A 21,040-nucleotide genomic window follows, 5' to 3' on the forward strand; every position below is an offset into this window, starting at 1 on the left:
TGCCTGAGGATCTGCATGCGTGTGTGTGTAGATATGCTTCATTTAATAAGTCTGTTACAGGAATATGACTCAAGGGAATGTTTAACCTAGTGTTTTAGAAGCTTTTTTCAGTTCATCCTTTTTTTCCTTGTCAAGGACATTTTAATCATACAGCGAAGATAAACCCCTCCACCATTACCACCACCATCATTACCTGTCTAGTGATGTATGTTTATGATAATAAAATAATGGTTTGTATTTTTAAAAACATTTATCGTGTATCATCATGTGTAGTGGGTTCTTAGGGAACATAGTAAGCATCGATGCTCCTGGGTTTCCACGGTGCATTGTGGGACTTTTTAGGGAGCGAATGTTTCAGTGCCTGGGAAGGATTTTGCAATTGAGAAATGTCTGACTCCCTGATCAGTGCCTTGACTACTGACCTAGGGAGTTGATTGAGACGCACCTACAGTCTTAAAGTCCCCCTGTGGTGAAAATCTAACTTTTAATGTTGTTTATATGTCTATGTGGTGTTTTTAATACGCTTTAAGACATAAGTCGACACCATTGCTGAGTATTTTCTCCTTAAAACTGCAGTGAACCAAAGACAGTCTCAAAAACACGCTTTGAAATCGCTGGTGTTTCTGACGTCACAAACTACCTTGTAACCAATCAGATCAACGTGTGATCGTCAACCAGTGGATCTCTGAGCTGAGTGAGTGAGTGGAGGCGGGGCTCATTTGCATATTCATAGAACCGCATATACTAAATGAGGCAAGGGTGTAGAGTTACATTCAAGCTTTTTTAAAGCATGAAGAAATATTTTTCAAGGAAAAAACATTTAAATAAGTCATTTTGGTCATCAAAGATGATTTTAAGGGATATAATTATTGACTACAGTCAGTCGGACAAAACATGAACTATTTATTTCAACTGTAAATGTTTAGTTTATGCATGGGGTTTTGTGTATGTTTAGAGGTGCAGTGCACTAATAGTAGTGTCTAAGTTGTAACATTGTGGCGATTCATGCAACATCTAGTATATGTTGTAATAGTGGAGCAAGTGGACCTTGGGCTGGCAACTAAAAGGTTGTAACAGCAAAATAACCCTTTTAAAGATTTTTTTTTAAGATTTGATGTATCTTTAGTGAATGTTGTAGATCAGTATTTCTCGATCATGGTCCTCAACATTTCTTTCTCACTCCTCATAGTTTGCTTTTCTCTCTCGCCCTTATTTCTCATTCATGTCTTCATTGTGTTGTCTATCTGAAATTTGTCCTTCACAGTTGCACAGTCCTCTCCCCTATTCTTGTATTCTCCGTATCACTATCTCTCTCCATGACTAAGCACATCACTGTGCTCGTGACATTTTACAAATGAGCTTCGAGACTCTCCAGGAAACTAGAGCGTGTCTGTTCTCTCTTTCTTTCACTCCGACACTGTTAAAAAGGTTTGTAATTTCAGAAAAAGAAAAAAAAAGAATGTCTAATACTACTTTTTAAACCAATTAACTGTAAGTTACCTTGCTGTATATATTATAAAAATTAGGTTTATGAGGACAGTAAATTCAACTTAATGTAAGAAAAAAATCAGATCAAACTTAAATCACCTTAAAAAATCATTTAAGGTCAAAATCTATATTATATTCATAAAACAACGCATGCAGTTTTAAAAAGTGGAGAAACTGTGCAATAACGTTTCCCATCATATTTAAGGAGTGTATTTTATTTAAATAGTTATTTTTCTTATTGATACTTTGCACGTGACGTCAGTTGTACTGGATGGCGGGCAAGAACGTCATTCTCTAGCAACGAAAAGCAGTAAACTAATCAAGGATCTTGCCAGGACGTTGCCAGTTTTAATATACAAAAGTTGGTGTTTTGAGGTGTACACGACATGCCAGATAGTTGTTGTGCGATTGGTTGCACTAACCGCGTTTGTTGCCCGCCAGATATCACGTGACTGCAAAGTATCAATATTTTATATTCATTATCAATTATATATGTTGGTGTATGAGTTACATTTTGTATTTTCACATCTGTGTCATTATGGTGATTATCAGTGCATTTTAAGCAGATTTTAGGAGGCTAATGTATAAATCAATTATGAATGATTCATTACGATCTCAACACTTGCCATCAGCCAGTAAATGAACAGGGCAAATCACATGGAGAGCATCAATGGACAGTTGCAAACAAAACATATATGTCTTAGTTATGCACACGCAATGTCAACCAATGAATACAGCAGTTAATTTGATACTTTGGTTGGTTTTAAATACATTTTAAGGGTGCTTGGCCTCCTCTGCATGACGAACAGCACTGTGTCCTGCTGTGTTTCTCTCTCTCTCTCTCTCTCTCTCTCTCTCTCTCTCTCTCTCTCTCTCTCTCCCTCTCCCTCTCCCTCCCTCCCTCCCTCTCCCTCTCCCTCTCCCTCTCCCTCTCCCTCTCCCTCTCCCTCTCCCTCTCCCTGAAACCAGGTTTATTAGTGGGATCAGTCCTGGTGGTTTCGTCTTGAGCAACACCATAGTACACCACACCATGGCAACGCATTTTAAACCACTCAGCAACACTGACTCCAAACATCTCACCGGATTTCACACATTCTCTTTCACACACACACACACGCTCTTCAGTGTAATCCAGCGTGTCTCTGTAATCCTGATCAGATGGCCATCATTCTAAAGCTGATCTCTACAATCCTGTGCACATTAGTTTAAGTGCAGAGACAGCAGTGTCAAAAGGTTATGAGATATATATATATATATATATATATATATATATATATATATATATATACACATGTATTGAAGAGCATATGGAAATCAGCATAAAGTCTGCTTCATGCCGATCCTGATGACGTGTAAAGTGACCAGCCACAGATCGCATGTTCTGTGTTGTCTGTCTTAATAAACTGGCATGGGGGGGGCAGGGGGAAATGGTGCAGCAGTCATCAAGGTTATCTTAAAAACGTGTAACGAGAGTCAATGGAGCAGCTTATGCTGAATAAACTGCTTTTACAATGAGGAAACAGCTTGTATGATTTGATTTGCAGGTGTGAGGGTCATTATATGATTGGCTTACAGGACACACATGATCCAGTAACTCTGCAGAGGTGTTTGAAATTTTGCTCGTTTCATTACTTAGGACAGTTGTTACAAATAAGACATATTTACCTTTCTCAATTTTTGCTGTTTTGTGAATTGTGTATCATTTGTTTTACTGTTAAAATGTTGCTGATAAGACAGTTACAGATATGTTGTGGAATATTAAGGAAGCCCTAAGTATTTTCATAATAATACTTTTTTTCCAATCAGTAATATAATATATTCCAATATAATATATTCTTCTCCAGCTTGTTTGCATTGTCATCCACCTCATAGTGAAGTGTAACACAATCCCCCGTTATAGGGTCAACATATAAGTGAACTCTGTCCTTTGGATAATAATGGTGTTTAATAACTTTCCAATAGCTTTTTTTATGCAACAGTAAGTTCCGTTCCTGGAATCTGATTGGTCGAGCAGATTTCCAAGAAAGTGCTGATATGACGGACCAAAAGCACTGCGGCTTTTCACTGTTTGTATCACTCCAGTTGTCTGTGTTCGGTCCAGACAGACTGTCAGTCTTTATGTTAGTGACTCTTTCTGCAAAGTGAATTGATACACAAGCGACGGATGACTGTGTTTATGCGTGAGTCTGCAGGTACTCATAGCCTGTCTTATTTCTTAATTGTAACCACAACATTAAGGTTTGTGTCTGTACAGAAATTCACTTTCAAAAGCAAAGCCACTCTGAGCAAAACACTGCTATAAAATGCTGCGTATGTGAAGTATTAATCCATTGGTAGAATTGTCAGGTATGTTGCATGTATATAATATGGTAATATGTAAATTTAATTATTTAGACGTTTTATCCATTAACTTTTGATTTTTTTTGTTTGTTTTTTTTCAGATGAATCGGCCCATTCAAGTGAAGCCTGCAGACAGTGAGGGGAAAGGAGGTAAATCATCTGCTATTCATATGTTTATTTGGCTTATTTGAAGTGTGGGGTCAGTAAGACTTTATTTTAGTTTAATTTGCAATTTTTTTATTATTTAAAAAAGGCTCTTCTGCGCAACAATGCTGCATTTCTTTGACTGAAAATACACTATAAACAGTAATATTGTGAAATATAATTACAGTTTAAAATAACTTTTTTCTATTGTAATATATTTTAAAATGTAATTTGTTCCTGTGATCTGAATTTTCAGCATCATTACTCCAGTCTTTAGTGTCACATGATCCTTCAGAAATCATTCTAATATGCGGATTTGCTGCTCCAGAAACATTTTTATTATTATCAGTGTTTAAAAAAAACAGCTTGTGTGTGTGTGTGTGTGTGTGTAAACAATATCATTTGCTCAATATAAAATACACTCACCTAAAGGATTATTAGGAACACCATACTAATACTGTGTTTGACCCCCTTTCGCCTTCAGAACTGCCTTAATTCTACGTGGCATTGATTCAACAAGGTGCTGAAAGCATTCTTTAGAAATGTTGGCCCATATTGATAGGATAGCATCTTGCAGTTGATGGAGATTTGTGGGATGTACATCCAGGGCACGAAGCTCCTGTTCCACCACATCCCAAATATGCTCTATTGGGTTGAGATCTGGTGACTGTGGGGGCCATTTTAGTACAGTGAACTCATTGTCATGTTCAAGAAACCAATTTGAAATGATTCGAGCTTTGTGACATGGTGCATTATCCTGCTGGAAGTAGCCATCAGAGGATGGGTACATGGTGGTCATAAAGGGATGGACATGGTCAGAAACAATGCTCAGGTAGACCGTGGCATTTAAATGATGCCCAATTGGCACTAAGGGGCCTAAAGTGTGCCAAGAAAACATCCCCCACACCATTACACCACCACCACCAGCCTGCACAGTGGTAACAAGGCATGATGGATCCATGTTCTCATTCTGTTTACGCCAAATTCTGACTCTACCATCTGAATGTCTCAACAGAAATCGAGACTCATCAGACCAGGCAACATTTTTCCAGTCTTCAACTGTCCAATTTTGGTGAGCTCGTGCAAATTGTAGCCTCTTTTTCCTATTTGTAGTGGAGATGAGTGGTACCCGGTGGGGTCTTCTGCTGTTGTAGCCCATCCGCCTCAAGGTTGTGCGTGTTGTGGCTTCACAAATGCTTTGCTGCATACCTCGGTTGTAACGAGTGGTTATTTCAGTCAAAGTTGCTCTTCTATCAGCTTGAATCAGTCGGTCCATTCTCCTCTGACCTCTAGCATCAACAAGGCATTTTCGCCCACAGGACTGCCGCATACTGGATGTTTTTCCCTTTTCACACCATTCTTTGTAAACCCTAGAAATGGTTGTGCGTGAAAATCCCAGTAACTGAGCAGATTGTGAAATACTCAGACCGGCCCGTCTGGCACCAACAACCATGCCACGCTCAAAATTGCTTAAATCACCTTTCTTTCCCATTCTGACATTCAGTTTGGAGTTCAGGAGATTGTCTTGACCAGGACCACACCCCTAAATGCATTGATGCAACTGCCATGTGATTGGTTGATTAGATAATTGCATTAATGAAAAATTGAACAGGTGTTCCTAATAATCCTTTAGGTGAGTGTATATTTTATTGACGGGCAACAGGGCATTTTGTAAGGGATAATGTACATCCAGCCGGTGGTTCTCTCAAAATAAGCCCCGACAGGATGATGGGGATCCCGACACGAAGCGGAGGCTGGATGTTCATTATCCCGCTTATTACATGGCTACTTTTGCCATACAAGTAAATAATTAGACACAAAATATTGATCTGAGTTAAAATATTTTATTAGCTCTTTAAACATAAAGCTTCCGCGGAGAGAGCAGTTGCTAGCGCGGCAAGTTCAAACTAGATGGACATTTAAGAGATACGGTATACAGTCATTCATATCACTTATTACACAGTATTTCACCACATAAATAATTATGGGGATAAGATATATTGATTTCAGATTAAACTGTTTTAAAATCGTACCTGTTTGCATCTCATAAGCCAACAGTGTACAAAACAATAGTCACAAAATGGCAGCAGCTGCGCTTGTATGAAACAAGAGAGAGCGAGTCCACGATACTGGATGGCATAATGAAATAACTGTACACAAAATATTGATTCGACTGAGTTTTAATATTTTATTAGCTCACCAAACGCAAAACTTCCATGAAGAAAAACTGTTCTTAGCAGGCGTATGGCACTGCTGACTTCAGTGACCCGGATGAGCCTGTGTTATCTGTTTTGAGCGGTTATCTGGGAATAACTTACAGCTGGATGGCGCTATTGACCAGTCAGAATCAAGTATTCCACAGAGCCGTGTAATCAGTCATTTTATATACTGGTTCTAAAGTAACACTGGACAAAAATAAAGCTTAAACACTGAAAAAAACACTTAAACTCTTAAAATATAGTTAAAAGAAAATAAATGGAATAGCAAAGGCACTGTAAACATTACAGAGATTGTCTTCCTTCCAAAACACGTAATAATTTAACATTAGAAAGGCTAAAAAGCTCAGAGGAAAAAGGGAAATAAATATACTTTTGATCTGAAAGTAGGCCTGTCACGATTATGAAATTTGGCTGACGATTAATTGTCTAAAAAATAATTGCGGTTATGCTGATTGTCAGTTTTAGGGCTTAGTGATAGTATAAATCAGGAGCAAAAAGTAATTCTTAAAAAAGTCTTTTATAAAATCTAAACATGTTTAAAACAAATTACTATTAGTACTCTTATAAAATTCATTCATGTATTCATACATTTAACAATATACATACATATATATATAACAATACATATATACACTACACACAAAAAATATAAAATTAAAAGATGCTTATTTTAAATGTATTGTTTAGCTATATTGGCAACAATATATGATAGATACGACAGAACAAGATTTCAGTGCGCAAAACAATGATAATATGAAACGCTTCAAAAAAGAGCGGCACAAAGCGCAAAGTCAAGTCAAGTCACCTTCATTTATATAGCGCTTTTAACAATATGAATTGTTTCAAAGCAGCTTGACAGTGATAATAGGAAATTACAGTAACAGATTGTTTTGGCTTTACAGCAGCTTAAGAAAGTAAAAAAAAGTTATTGTCCAGCTCATTATCATCATTATTATTAAAGATCATTATTTATTAACTTAGGGGCCGCTAACACGACACCGTTGTAACAGGAAAACCCTCAACGCGCTCCGGCTGCCCATCCGCACAACACAGTGCCTAGTGGCTCGAGAACGCACTCCCGGAAATAGGTCCCAAGGTGCACACGATTATCAGTTATTTCTGCGCAAACCTACGCTGCGCACATGCGCATCACATGTTCAGTCCATAGGTATGCGCGTTTGAATATATATGTGCGCAGGCGTGTAGTCCTTTACAAATCAACCCTCTACAAACTACTTGTCTGGCTTTAAAAATGTATAATACAGAATTATTTATCGCATCCGTGTAGCCACGTGGGGACTCTGTACAGATAAAACGACAACGTTTCACGTTTAGGCGCGCATGGAGTCACAGTGCGCGGCGCTGCGCAAGTGCGCATTTAAAAGTTCACGGCACAAAGCGAAGAAATGTCGAGCGCACAAACCCTAGAGTATATCTGTCCAACAGTTTATTGATCGTTTGTTTCTTCACAGTTTCTTCAATAATTTCAGTTATTGTGCATTTGATGCCAATTCATAGTTGCTGTGTCATGATGGAAGTATACATGACTCCTCCTTGTGCCGTAAGCCTATAAAAGAGCGCAATAATAGATCAGATAACCGCGATCAGACGGTTATTTAATTATCGCGACAGGCCTATTTGAAAGTCTCCTTTTTTCTCACCAAAGGAAAAAAAAAACCCATCATATTATGGCAGAACAATGAACTAGATCACCAAAAGGCCAATATACTGTAAGACCTACAGTATATACACTCATTGTTGAATGGGCATTACCATTTAGATGTAAATGTGGTCCCGCTCCTCCTCATATAAATTACATTTCACAACAATCAAATTTGTAATAGTTCTTAAAGGCCCCACTAACCATTAATCAATATTCACAATCACTTTACTTTTTCAATGAGATTCATTTTGCAGGAGAAACGCTGTGAAAGGTCAACGTGAGCCTGGTGTTGTAGTAATGCTGTTGCTTTGCTTGAGCAGGCGCTGTGAAACAGGCCTGGTGTCATGTATCTTTACAGGCCTTGTTCTGCCAGATTAAAAAGGCTCGGTGCTGGAAGGCTTACTTTCTATGGTGTCGCTCACCTGAACAGAAAGACTGACCATTGACTGACTGTTTTCGTCACTATTAGGCACATGATCAGTGTCTGTAGCTGATGTGGATTGCCAATTCATCTTAGGTTTCATAATGACTGACATAAGGATGATTGAGATAATGACAAAAACTGTGGTGAGACACTTATAAATACTGAGAGATTGTGCTTCATTGCAGTTGGAGTCTGTTTGGTTTCCTGGACTGGAGCCTTTCTCTGTGTGAATCAAAAAGCAGATTGTTTTCTTAGAGTGAATATAAGGCTTGTTATTATGCCAAAGTTGACAAGTAAAATAAGTAATGTCTGACCATATGATGCAAGTTAAAAATGATATTTGAATCGCCTTTCCCAGTCTTACCGTTCACATGTGACAGAGCATAGGCGTGTGGGTATCCTTCAGTCGTTTCATCATCCACGAAGCAGCGGTATATCCCGGCATCTGTCTTGCGAACTCCAGTGATAGTCAAAGAGAAATCGCCAGTTTTGAAGCAGTTCTTCTCCAGAGATACTCTTCCCTCGTAGCCTTCGCCAGGGTTTATGGATCCATCTTTCGTATAGTGCATAACTCTTTCACTGTTATGCAGCCAGGTCACATCATTGGCACCGTCTGCGTGACAGGCGAGGGTGATGCTGTCCATCTCTGGCGCTGTCACATTTATTGCATCTATAAGGGAATATTTTAAATCAAAATCAGACGCTGATCATGTGCTGATGCTGCTCACACATGACTCAAGTTTTATAGGAATCAGATACAGTGAATACTTACAGAAAACATCCAGTTTGAGTGAATTTTTAACCCCATCACAGACGAACTCATAGCGCCCCCGGTCTGTGAATTTGGCTGAGTTGAGAATCAGGTGCTTTTCTTTCCATGTGAATTCTTCTTGAAAACCTTTTTCAATCCGGAAGATCCGGTTTTGATATGTGGCGATAGTTGCTTTTGTGGGGAAACTTTTACTCCATTCAGCTCTCGCACAGATGCTGGCGTTACCGGGGAATATATATTGTGTTTTTACTAACACGAAATGAGATTTAATACCCTTGAAGACTGCTTCTGAAAAAAAGAACATAAAAGAGACAGTTTTAATGATCTGTGTGTGTGTGCGTGCGCGTGCGTGGATGTGTGTGTGACGGTTCTTAAGGTTCTTAAACTCTAGTTCTAGAAAATGAATAACAAAGAAATCAGGTGTACTTTGCTTTTTTATGTTTCTAATTAATTTATGAAGCCACTGCAAACTTTATCGTTACATATTGCATTGTTATATTATAATGCCATCATTTTCTGTGCAGGCAATTAGCTTACTTCGCTGTAAATAGGAAAGCCTGACAATATCACTGCTAAATACCTTTAAGTATTGTGGCAAAGATCAGGGCTTAAAGAAAATCCCGAGCTTCCCACTCGCATTTACGACATTGTGGTGGTGTTCATGTGCGTTCAACTTGTAAATACAATCTTTATGAGATGAGTTGAACACACCAACATACCATTTAACTGGCCAACCAAACTTGTAATTATGACAGCCAGTTGCAGCGTATTCATCATCGTGGCAATCCGCTGAAACAGGTTCTTCCACCCAGACTGAGTTGTGGCGTGTAGCCAAGTGCAGTTTATTAATTTAAAATAATGGCATAAAACATTCAAAATAAACAACAATTACAGAGAAGGATCGGACGGCATGAAAGAACAAACAAGGAAATAGAAAACAGGAAGGAACGTCAGTTCCGTTAGTTCCGTCAGTAACAGGAAACTAAGAATAAACTTCAAAATAAAAGACATTACAAATACATTACAAAATAAAAGACATTCATTTCAAAACATAACATGAACATAAACTTAAACATGACATCACATAGCAAATATTGTTATGTGTCAGTCATGCTGCTCAGCTTCAAAAGCAATCAACATACGGTACAATGATGTATATCACACATATGATGATCACATTTGTGGGCTGATAATTAAGGTTAACCACAGATTTATAAAATCCATCACTGATTCTACTAAATCTACTGTTTTTAATTAAAAAGATTACATACTTGGTACCTGCATTTTTTTTTTTTTAGCATAATGATCTGATCTGAACTGTCAGAAGACCGAGAGTTCGGTTCATCAGCTCAGCGCAAAACACACACAAGCAACAAAGAAAGTTTGTAGCACTGAATGGATTATTTTTTCCATCAGAATAAATTTATAAAAAATACAAAGCTTTATTTTAATGCTATTTTTTATTGCACATCCCTGTTAGTGGCTCCACACTTCTGTATTTCACTCTCTGACAGGAACTGATGGGCAGATTGAACTTGGTATGAAAATTCAGACGTTGAGCTTTCCTTTTGAAGATCGATATTTTGATAGTAGTATAAATAATAAGTGCTCTCTTTATCCAGCAATCTTTATTGTCTTTATATCATTAAAGATAATGCCTATGTAAGAGTAGAGAATAACGTAGTGATGTTGAGAAACTCCAGCTGTTAGGCACACATCCAAAGAGAGGAAGGCCCTATCCCATCAGAAAGCTATGGCAAGCCATTTAAACATTTATTGTTTGACACTAACCTGACTTTTTTTTTTTATCGGACTGATATAATCCTTAATTTTGATGCAAATCACCCTGATGGATTCAAGCCTCATGATTACACATTTATTTATCATTTTCTAAAATTACAATTCAGTCCAAATGATGTAGTGCTGATATAGCGCTTTCGTCTGATAGTTGAGTCCTGGCTGGAAAAACACACACAGGCTAAGAAGTCCTCGAGGGAACGATCCCTCTGTGAGAGGAGGAGGATCTGAACCGCTGCTGGAAACACTTTAGAAATCAGAATACAAACACGCAGCAAAAGAACAACCATTAAACAATGACGAAAACGGACAAAGAACTCTTCAAGCTCAGGGCTAAGGATAATCAAAGGGAGGACAACAAGAATCAGGTGTGGCAGATCAATCCAACAATAAATAACCATAGAAACTAATGCAAATGTGAAAACCAAGGAAACAGAAAGGGAAAAATCAGGCCACAATGACAAACCAGCTAAAGCCTCGTTCAGACTGTCAGTCCAAATTAGCCTAGAAATCTAGACGCACCCTAGCGGCAGCAAAATGTATTTTGCAGCCAGGGCAGTCTAGCAACTCTCCATTGACTTTCGGAGCTGCAAAAACCTAAATTGGGTCAGGCCAATCACGTCGTGTATAGAGTAGGCGGGGCGGGCTTAACATAATGATGACAGAGTTGCGACGGTGGAGGACTAAGTTAAGTTTTTCTTTGAGAAAAGAGCAAAGAACGGCACTTAAGTCATTCTTAAAAAAGGAAGATGTGTTTGTAGTTTTGCCGGCCAGATGTGGCAAAAGTTGAATCTATGAACTAACGTTAGCTCCGCTGTTGGGAAAACACTCTGGTTGGTTGAAGCGCTGTCCTATTGCGTGCAGAGGGAATTTGAAAGACAGCCGTTTAACCCGCCGCTTGGATTGAGCCGTGTCTATGGTGAGTTGCCAGACCCAACATCTTGATGTAGGTCTGGCTTGCCAGGCTAAGTCCAAATCCGATTTTTGTGCATATCTGATTGAAATCCAATCAGATTTAGCAATTGTGAACGGCAACAATAAAAAAATCACGTGAAATACAAATCCATTTAGAGCTACATTAATATGTGGTTTGAAATTCTATTCAAATCGCATTTCAGTCTGAGCGCTATGGATTTCGGATTTCGCGTGGTTTTTGTGACTTTCTCACGCCACGTTAAACATAAACGTCAGACATTGTTATAGGAAACATCGAATGTCGCTACAGAAACAAGGTTGTGTTGTTGCAAAGTGCCGGACAAGCAGAAAATGACAATATAAATGAGACAAGCCTCCTACGGTTCTTGCCGCTGCCTCAGAAGACACAGTAGTCCAGCGAAGAGGCTACACATTTTCATGTTGTAAATAAGACAACATCTCTATTGCAAACCCGTCCATGTTGCGGTATGCACATATTCTGGAAAAACAAAAGAGCGGCACGGGACACACAAAAACAGATCTGAACAGTTGCGATACACTGTGTTGACAGTCAATAATTTTAGATCAGATTCCAGTTGGATACACTAATAATCAGATTTGGATTGACAGTGTGAACGTAAGCTAAGAGGCCAACTCAAACTAAACTAAAAAATCAGGCATAACATGACAGCAATTAGACTACAGTTACTTTTTAACATGTTATTTTCACAATGGCTGTAAATTAGTCATAATTCATTGATAAATTGCCATTCTAGAAAGCATTTATGAGTTATTAATATTCTAGTTGATGCAGTATTTTTCAGTTTTGTGCGATGGAAAGTTTCCATGGCTGTTACAGGATCTTCGGGGAACCTTTATTTTGAAGAGTGTAGAGCAGATGTACATGCTGAATGTGTAATTACAGGCCTGTGAGTTCGAATGTTTGCTAAATTTGGAATAAAATAGACTACATTGAATATCACCAACAATCTAAAAGGATGTTTCAGCTGTGAAAAAGATCTGTTAAACTGACCCTATCAATGCTTTTAAAATGTAAATGCATCAAAACACAACACAACACACCCTCACTCACACACAGAGTTCACATTATAGTCGGCTCATCCGGCCCTCTGCTGGAGGCTGACGGGACTGTGGCTTTGTTGACTAAACTGATACACTTAAACACAAAAACCTGGAGTTATTAAACTCAGGTCCATGATGTTGAATAACTGATCATGACCATTTCTCCTTCTCTCCCTCTTTTCAGAGGACCGGAAGCTGTTTGTGGGGATGTTGGGAAAGCAACAGTCTGATGAGGACGTGAAGAAGATGTTTGAACCGTTCGGCAGCATCGATGAGTGCACAGTGCTGAGAGGACCTGACGGCACCAGCAAAGGTCTGTTAACAAACACGTACACATGCGTGGGAGACTGTGTGTTAACAAACACAGACTCAATCTGATGTTTATGTTGTTTTCACAGGTTGTGCGTTTGTGAAGTACCAGAGTCACTCTGAGGCCCAGTCTGCCATTAACAGTCTTCACGGGAGCCGGACTCTGCCTGTGAGTGTCTCTCCTCTCTCCTCTCATTCCCTGCGTCTCAGTGTCCATACTATCCATCCTAAACAGTATGTGAGATTAAAATAAGTGTGTCCCAAAGCATAGTATGTTGAAAAGAGTATGCCAGAAGCAGATTTTCGAAGTGTGGAACCTTGCTCACTATAACAGCTAATATTGTTCCAGATCCAGTTCAGAACTACAAACAAGAGTAAAAAGTGTTCAGAAAACTACAAAACATGGCGGATGTGCACGACCGACGGTTAAGTAGAGAGGTTTAGAAAAAGGGGTTTGAGTGACTAATAATCAACATGTAGGGTGATAAAATATATTTATGTAATGTTATCCGTGTCATATTTCATCTGCAACAACAACGTGAACTTTTCTAAAGATCTATTTGGACATTAACTTTTAAATGCATCGTTATGCATTAATATGAGGAGAGTCTTTGCATGAAAGACTCGTGACTGGCAGATCAGTGTGATGCTGCATTTCTATCCGATACAGTAGCAAATTAAATTAAATTAAATTAAATGTGGGGGATTTTATCTTTGACTAGATTATTGACAGGTCAGTTTACATGACAGGATGCGAGAGAAACCATTAAAGACGCTATTTTATGACGTGATAGTATGTCCCAAAGCTTGTCTGCTCTTCTGCTACACACTCAAAAGTATGTACTTTTTCTTCACAAAAAGAGTACATACCTTTAGGGCATAGTAGAAGTAGGTGAATTGAGACGCAGCATGCGTGTCCTCCTGCTCTCCTGTCAGCGGTTAACTCTGTCTGTCTTGTCTGTCTGTCTGTCTGTCTTGTCTGCCTGTCTGTCTGCCTGTCTGTCTGTCTGTCTGTCTGTCTTGTCTGTCTGCCTGTCTGTCTGTCTGTCTGTCTGTCTGCCTGTCTGTCTGTCTGTCTTGTCTGTCTGTCTTGTCTGCCTGCCTGTCTGTCTGTCTGTCTGTCTTGTCTGCCTGTCTGCCTGTCTGTCTGTCTGTCTGTCTGTCTGTCTGTCTGTCTGTCTTGTCTGCCTGTCTGTCTGTCTGTCTGTATGTCTGCCTGTCTGTCTGTCTTGTCTGTCTGTCTGTCTGTCTTGTCTGCCTGCCTGTCTGTCTGTCTGTCTGTCTGCCTGTCTGTCTGTCTGTCTGTCTGTCTGTCTGTCTGTCTGTCTGTCTGTCTTGCCTGCCTGCCTGTCTGTCTGTCTGTCTGTCTGTCTGCCTGTCTGTCTGTCTGTCTTGTCTGTCTGTCTGTCTGTCTGTCTGTCTGTCTGTCTTGTCTGTCTGTCTTGTCTGTCTTGTCTGTCTGTCTGTCTGTCTGTCTTGTCTGTCTTGTCTATCTGTCTGTCTTGTCTGTCTTGTCTGTCTGTCTGTCTTGTCTGTCTGTCTGTCTGTCTTGTCTGTCTGTCTTGTCTATCTGTCTGTCTGTCTGTCTGTCTGTCTGTCTTGTCTGTCTGTCTGTCTGTCTGTCTGTCTGTCTGTCTGTCTTGTCTATCTGTCTGTCTGTCTGTCTGTTGGTTGGTCTGTCTGTCTTGTCTGTCTGTCTGTCTGTCTTGTCCGCTTGTCTGTCTGTCTGTCTGTCTGTCTGTCTGTTGGTTGATCTGTCTGTCTTGTCTGTCTGTCTGTCTGTCTGTCTGTCTGTCTTGTCTGCCTGTCTGTCTGTCTGTCTTGTCTGTCTGTCTGTCCGCCTGTCTGTCTGTCTTGTCTGTCTGTCTGTCTGTTGGTTGATCTGTCTGTCTTGTCTGTCTGTCTGTCTGTCTGTCTTGTCTGCCTGTCTGTCTGTCTTGTCTGTCTGTCTGTCCGCCTGTCTGTCTGTCTTGTCTGTCTGTCTGTTGGTTGATCTGTCTGTCTTGTCTGTCTGTCTGTCTGTCTTGTCTGCCTGCCTGTCTGTCTGTCTGTCTGTCTGTCTTGTCTGTCTTGTCTGTCTGTCTGTCCGCCTGTCTGTCTGTCTGTCTTGTCTGCCTGTCTGTCTTGTCTGTCTGTCTGTCTGTCTTGTCTGCCTGTCTGTCTGTCTTGTCTGTCTGTCTGTTGGTTGATCTGTCTGTCTGTCTGTCTGTCTGTCTGTCTTGTCTGTCTGTCTGTCTGTCTTGTCTGTCTGTCTGTCCGCCTGTCTGTCTGTCTGTAGGGCGCCTCCTCCAGTCTGGTGGTGAAGTTTGCAGACACAGAGAAGGAGAGAGGCGTTCGGCGTATGCAGCAGGTCGCCTCACAGCTCGGCGTCTTCAGTCCAGTGACACTCAACTTTAACGCATATAATGCCTACACACAAGCAGTGAGTAAACACACACAAAGCAGTGAAAAAAATGTAATTAAAATATTTTTTTAAATTCCATGTTTATGGTTAATAAATCTTTTCCTTCACTAGGTGTGCCTGTGACATACATTTTGAAGGAGAAATATTTCATGTAGTCTCTCCATGTAGCAAGATTAGCACATAAAAGCTGAATTCTTAATTATAATAATTATGATGTTAGTATGAGGTTTGCATTTATTCATAATTATTATTTAGCAAAGACACATTAAATTGATCCAAAGCGACAGTAAAGTAATTTATAATGTTACAAAAGATTTCAATTTGAAATAAATGCTTTTCATTTGAGCTCTCCATTCATCAAAGAATCCTGGAAAATAAAATTTCTGTTTCCACAAAAATAGCAGCACAACTGTTTTCAACATTGATTATTATAATAAATGTTTCTTGAGCAGCAAATCATCATATTAGAGTGATTTCTGAAGGATCATGTGACACTGAAGACTGGAGTAATGATGCTGAAAATTCAGCTTTGATCACAGGAATAAATTACATTTTAAAATATATTTACAATATATTTTAAACCGTAGTAATATTTCAAAATATTACTGTTCATATTGTATTTTTGATCATATAAATGCAGCCGTAGTGAGCATATAACAGACTTATTTCAGAAACATTAAAAAATCTTACCAACCCAAATTTTTGAAAGGTATATACTGTATGCTTTTCCTTTATAACCACAATGATAATAATTTTACACAGTAATTATTGAAATGGTTTGTTTATTCCCTTGTTTGTATATACAGTTGTATGTACAGTATATACAGACATGGTTATAAACTAATAATGTGTTTTAAAAAAAAATTTTTTTTCATGTCCACTGTGTCAAAAGTGCTTTTAAACACTTCAAGTGTCTTGTTTATTTTAGTCTTTGGAGTATTATCTTTACAAATATCAGTAATTTAATTTTTTATGATGAATTTTCATAGCTTAAGCCCTTTATCCAATAAGTCACGTATGCTTTACTCAGTCCCTGCACAATACTGTACTCCGTTATACTGTTGTTTGCATGTCCTTTCCATTACTAATGACAGTCATTGTGGATTTAGCTTGCAAATGAACTGAAGACTCAACCACATGCTGAAGTTGTCCAGCGTTAACTCTCTCCTCTGTCTGTCGCAGCTGGTTCAGCAACAGGCGCTGGCGGCGCAGTCCGCCTACTTGTCACCCGTTGCAACAGTTGCAGGGTTGCAGATGCAGCACATGGCGGCGCTCAATGCAAACGGCATCCTCACCCCTCTCACACCCTCTTCTGGTAATTACCACCATTACCATACTGGCAGCATTACAGAAGAACTACAGAAGAATGGTACTTACATTATTAACATTTAAATAATGTATTATAGTTTAAATTGATATCAAATGCAATTAGCTTAACTTTAGAGTGCTTTTCACCCAATGATTAAGGACTGTGATACAGCTTTGTGTGTAATTTCAAAATTACTTCTATCAATTGAAATATGGTGTATACTGCCGAATACTGATAAGCATTTGTGGTAAACTAAAATATACTTAAATGTCATTTATATTGAAACTTGTAGATCATGTATTTAAATATATTTGTAATCAGCCCACACATTTGCAATGATGATAAAATATAATTGTAACGGTGGCTGTTTCAGTAAAGACAGGGAATTGGATCCAGGTGCAGTTTGACATTTATTATTAATAAAACAGTCAGAAAGTAAATCCAGGCAGAGCATTACAAGAAACCAGGCAAAGAACAAAATCCAAACACAGGAAAATCCAGACACTGAAACGAAACATCCAACAAATGACAACACCAGACAAAGAACATGAGAAACACTTGGGTATTTATACACACTCAAGGGGAGATTGGCAAACAAGACACACCTGGGAACAATCAGGAACTAATCAACAAGAACAACTACAAAGGCCTACAAAACATGGCACAGAAACAGGAAAATAACAAAAGTCCACACAAAGGAATCATGACAACAATAACTTTAAATGAAATATCGAAAAACACATTACAGTTCAAATTATAAAGTAATTGACATGTCTTTTGATATGCTAGTCATCACATCAAAATTAGTGTACTTCTGTAAAGCAGGACAAAAGATTATTAAAACTTAGTGATTTAAAATCTACTTTAGTGTGTTAAGAAAAATAGTCATGAATGTGTACTCTCTTTAAATGCACTTAAGTGGCCCTTTATTTCATTAGTATTATATTATCTGCAAGAACAGTTTTTAAAATTATACTTTTAAGATTTGAAGTGCACTAGAAGTGCACATTCAGCATAATGGTCTTTATGCAAAGAGCTCAGTGGCCAAATGGCACTCTTCATATTCACTTGCTGTCTTGTGGGCTTACAATGGTCCACTAGACCGCAGATTGTCTAGTTTGTCATTTTAGGTTTCAGAAGAGTGCCTAAATGGGCGTCCCTTTTGCAAACGATATGCGCCCTTAATGCGCACTGAGGCGAGCTCTGCTGCAAACCTCTATCAGACTTAGGGTTTCATTTGGGCCAGGGCCAGTGTTTAACGCTCTTGTCAGTCTAAACTCCTCGCTGCTCTGTGATTGGCTACAGGTGCAAACACTCCTCCCACTATTGCGGCAACACCTTTGTCGGCTCTGCCTCCACCAATTGGAGTGAACGGCTATAGTCACGTCCCGGCAACCAACAATGGACAGCCAGCATTGGAAATCTACACCAATGGTGTTCATCCATATCAAGGTGAGAATCCCTAATGCTTTGGGAAGGCTTGAATTAACAACAACTAGCCAGTTAACACTTTAGCAACTGCATATCAACCACCCACAATCCTCTTAGATCTTGTTGGTGAGTTTTGCACACACAGGAACCAGTCGCATGTATTCAAGAATATGCTAAATGCTTTGTCCTCATGGTCTCTCCAGCCCAGAGTCCAGCTCTTCAGTTAGATCCGCTCCAGCAGGCGTACGCAGGCATGCAGCATTACACAGGTGACCGAGCAGCTGCATCTCTCATGCACAGGCTTTTGTGTCAGATCAGCCTTTGTCTTTCTGATTCAGCATGTGTCAAACTCTGTGTTTCACAGCAGCCTATCCGACTGCATATGGATTGGTCAGCCAGCCGTTTCTACAGCAACCCACCCTGGTTGCCCAGCAACAAACCCAGCAACAGAGAGAAGGTGATTTCATTTCCTGTTAAAAAAAGGACATATTCACTGCGTAGTCGCATACTTTATAGTCCATTGTTTTGATTTAAAAACATACTTCGCAGAATGTTACAAAATACGTTCTATATAGTATGAGTGTGTGTAGTTTGAATGACATTCGGGCGTACTACATCCGCCATGTTGTCATTATTATGTGACTCACGGCATTAGTTGCGTCGCTTCACCGCCATCCACAAATCCTCTCCCGGTGCCTCATGGGATAGTAAAGTGTCCATCGAATCTAGGCGGAAATAGTAGGTCATCCGGGTACTTTTCGCTTACTGTTCTGACATACAATACATATGTATTCTGACATACTACTCTGTCGCTGTACTGTTCTTTGCATATTATGGGCCAGATTTGCCAAACAGGGCAAATTAGTGTGAAAGAGCAATTCCAGAAAAGCGATGGATCATTTCCATAATGACCAACACAATTTACCAAACTAAATTAGCATCTGGTTTAAGACAGGCTTTTTTGGGGGCGGTAAATAATGACGCAAATACCAGTAAATTTACAAGTCAAACCTTAGTAAATCACCGTGATCCATTCAAACCTTAGTAAATCACCGTGATCCATTCAAACCTTAGTAAATCACCGTGATCCATTTAAATACTCTCCTCCCATAAAGTTTGCGTCTGAAATGGAGTGTGAAATGTGCAAAAAGGCCAGCTGCAAAAATATCCCTGTCCAGCCTTTTCAGAGCAAATTTTTCACTGCTTGTCTTTAGTAAATCCTGACAGTAGTTTTTAACACCAAAAGAGGGTTTGCGGTAAACCTGGTTCTATATAGCCGGAAAGTATTCGATTTCAGATAAAGTGTTTTTATACGTCCTCAGAAGTTAGACTGTACCCTGTAAAGAAGTAGAAGTACACTTTACCATACTTTTAATAACTTATTATGGAAATATACTTTAAAACATGAATGTATTGTTTTCGGACACTGAAATGCCTGTTAATTGCAATTAAATAAAAATGTATCACAGTTTCAGTTTATATTAAATGCAATTACCTGGACTTTAGAGTGCTTGACCCACTTAAGTAATTAAGTACATATTTAAATGTAATTTCATAATTACTTCTATTAATTGAAATATGGTTACAGTGTACTCCAGAATACTGACAAGCATTTATGGTAAACTAAAATATACTTTAATGCCTTTTTTACTGAAACTTGAATGCCTTGTATTTAAATATATTTGTACTAATTAAGTTGTAATTTAGTACATTTATAATATATATTAAAGGCACAATATGTATCTTTTTTGCTTTAAAAATAGCAAAAATCACTATATCTATGTTATATATTTTTTTTTAGTTGTGTACTTACATTATCCCGACTGTTTCCAACAACTTTCAAACCAGGAGAAATTTGTAATTTAATTCGAAGACACGGCCCGTTTCTTTATTTCCGCTTTGTCGCCGTCAATGGCGTCATATCCGCGTTGTCCCTGGTTTCCGCTCGTGCTGCCATGGCAACCAGAGCTATGAACCAGAGCCATCTGATAGTAACCAAAGCGACTGACGCGGACAACTGTGTAGTTCGCAATGTCTATTTGCACGCTGTTGTTGTTTCGTTCAAACATTATGGACCATGGCAAGCAGACTTTGGATAAAAAATGAGAACTAAAACGAGAATCAATATCAGCGCGGTGTTTTCGAGATGCCGAGAGCTCCCATAGACAGTATATAAACGAGAGCTCCACGTCTATGGCGTTATTTTTTAGTCAAAAGTTATGAGCGTGTAAGACATGCTCACGAGCACATTATGTTATTTCACACGCGCAAAAATTAACCTTCAGCTGGCATGATAAAAGTACTCGCGCACAAATTCAACAACCGAGAGGTGTACAAGTAGCTGCGAGCGAGTGCCTGGCATACTCTCATAGGTTAACTCTGCTTGTACAGTGGAATCCTGCTCGCGCGCAGCGGGCTTCTGCTCGCGGAGTGCTGTTTTGCTCGCGCAGTGGATTTCTGCTCGCTCAGCTGATTTCTGCTCGCTCGAGTCTACATGACTTTTGACAATTTGGGGGCGGAAACCAAGGAGGGCACTGACCCTCTTATGATTGGTCACTTTCATCATGGAAAATCTTGGGAAATCCTAACCCCGCCCACCTTCTGACGCAGCGCGCGTCACTCAGCTCGCTCTGCTACTCCAGCTATCTCTGTGTATATTTTAGACAACGAAATATGTGATAAAACACCATACTAACTATTTTCGTTTTCATTTAAAGAAATCTTAAACATGATAGCCACACA

At 39.2% G+C, this 21,040-nt stretch overlaps 2 protein-coding genes across 7 annotated transcripts in view; one reads left to right on the plus strand and one right to left on the minus strand.

Annotated features, from left to right (window-relative positions):
• celf3b (cugbp, Elav-like family member 3b) overlaps nucleotides 1-21,040 on the plus strand; it is a 52,004-nt gene that overhangs the window by 20,057 nt on the left and 10,907 nt on the right. For 2 of the 5 annotated variants that reach the window (XM_084088461.1, XM_084088464.1), the window contains exons 4-11: nucleotides 3,930-3,978; nucleotides 13,030-13,158; nucleotides 13,244-13,323; nucleotides 15,433-15,576; nucleotides 16,741-16,927; nucleotides 18,173-18,319; nucleotides 18,502-18,567; nucleotides 18,663-18,755. In XM_084088461.1, coding sequence (XP_083944587.1) covers nucleotides 3,930-3,978; nucleotides 13,030-13,158; nucleotides 13,244-13,323; nucleotides 15,433-15,576; nucleotides 16,741-16,927; nucleotides 18,173-18,319; nucleotides 18,502-18,567; nucleotides 18,663-18,755 — 895 coding nt within the window. The remainder of the gene's footprint in view (nucleotides 1-3,929; nucleotides 3,979-13,029; nucleotides 13,159-13,243; nucleotides 13,324-15,432; nucleotides 15,577-16,740; nucleotides 16,928-18,172; nucleotides 18,320-18,501; nucleotides 18,568-18,662; nucleotides 18,756-21,040) is intronic. The other 3 variants (XM_084088462.1, XM_084088465.1, XM_084088463.1) reach the window with 2 other exon arrangements.
• Nucleotides 5,801-10,005, minus strand: LOC311066967 (uncharacterized protein). Of its 2 annotated transcripts, none has more exons than XM_084088466.1 (4): nucleotides 9,770-10,005; nucleotides 9,051-9,338; nucleotides 8,643-8,948; nucleotides 5,801-8,500 (listed from the first exon to the last, which is right to left on the minus strand). In XM_084088466.1, the coding sequence occupies exons 1-4, from the start codon at nucleotides 9,825-9,827 to the stop codon at nucleotides 8,229-8,231; spliced, it is 924 nt and encodes a 307-aa protein (XP_083944592.1). In that variant the 5' UTR covers nucleotides 9,828-10,005; the 3' UTR covers nucleotides 5,801-8,228. The 2 variants fall into 2 exon arrangements, with proteins under 2 accessions (XP_083944592.1, XP_083944593.1); XM_084088467.1 differs by having other exon boundaries at nucleotides 9,051-9,335; nucleotides 9,770-9,963.

This window comes from Abramis brama (genome assembly GCF_963993115.1).
Source record: "Abramis brama genome assembly, chromosome: 17".
Taxonomy (NCBI): Eukaryota; Metazoa; Chordata; class Actinopteri; order Cypriniformes; family Leuciscidae; genus Abramis; species Abramis brama.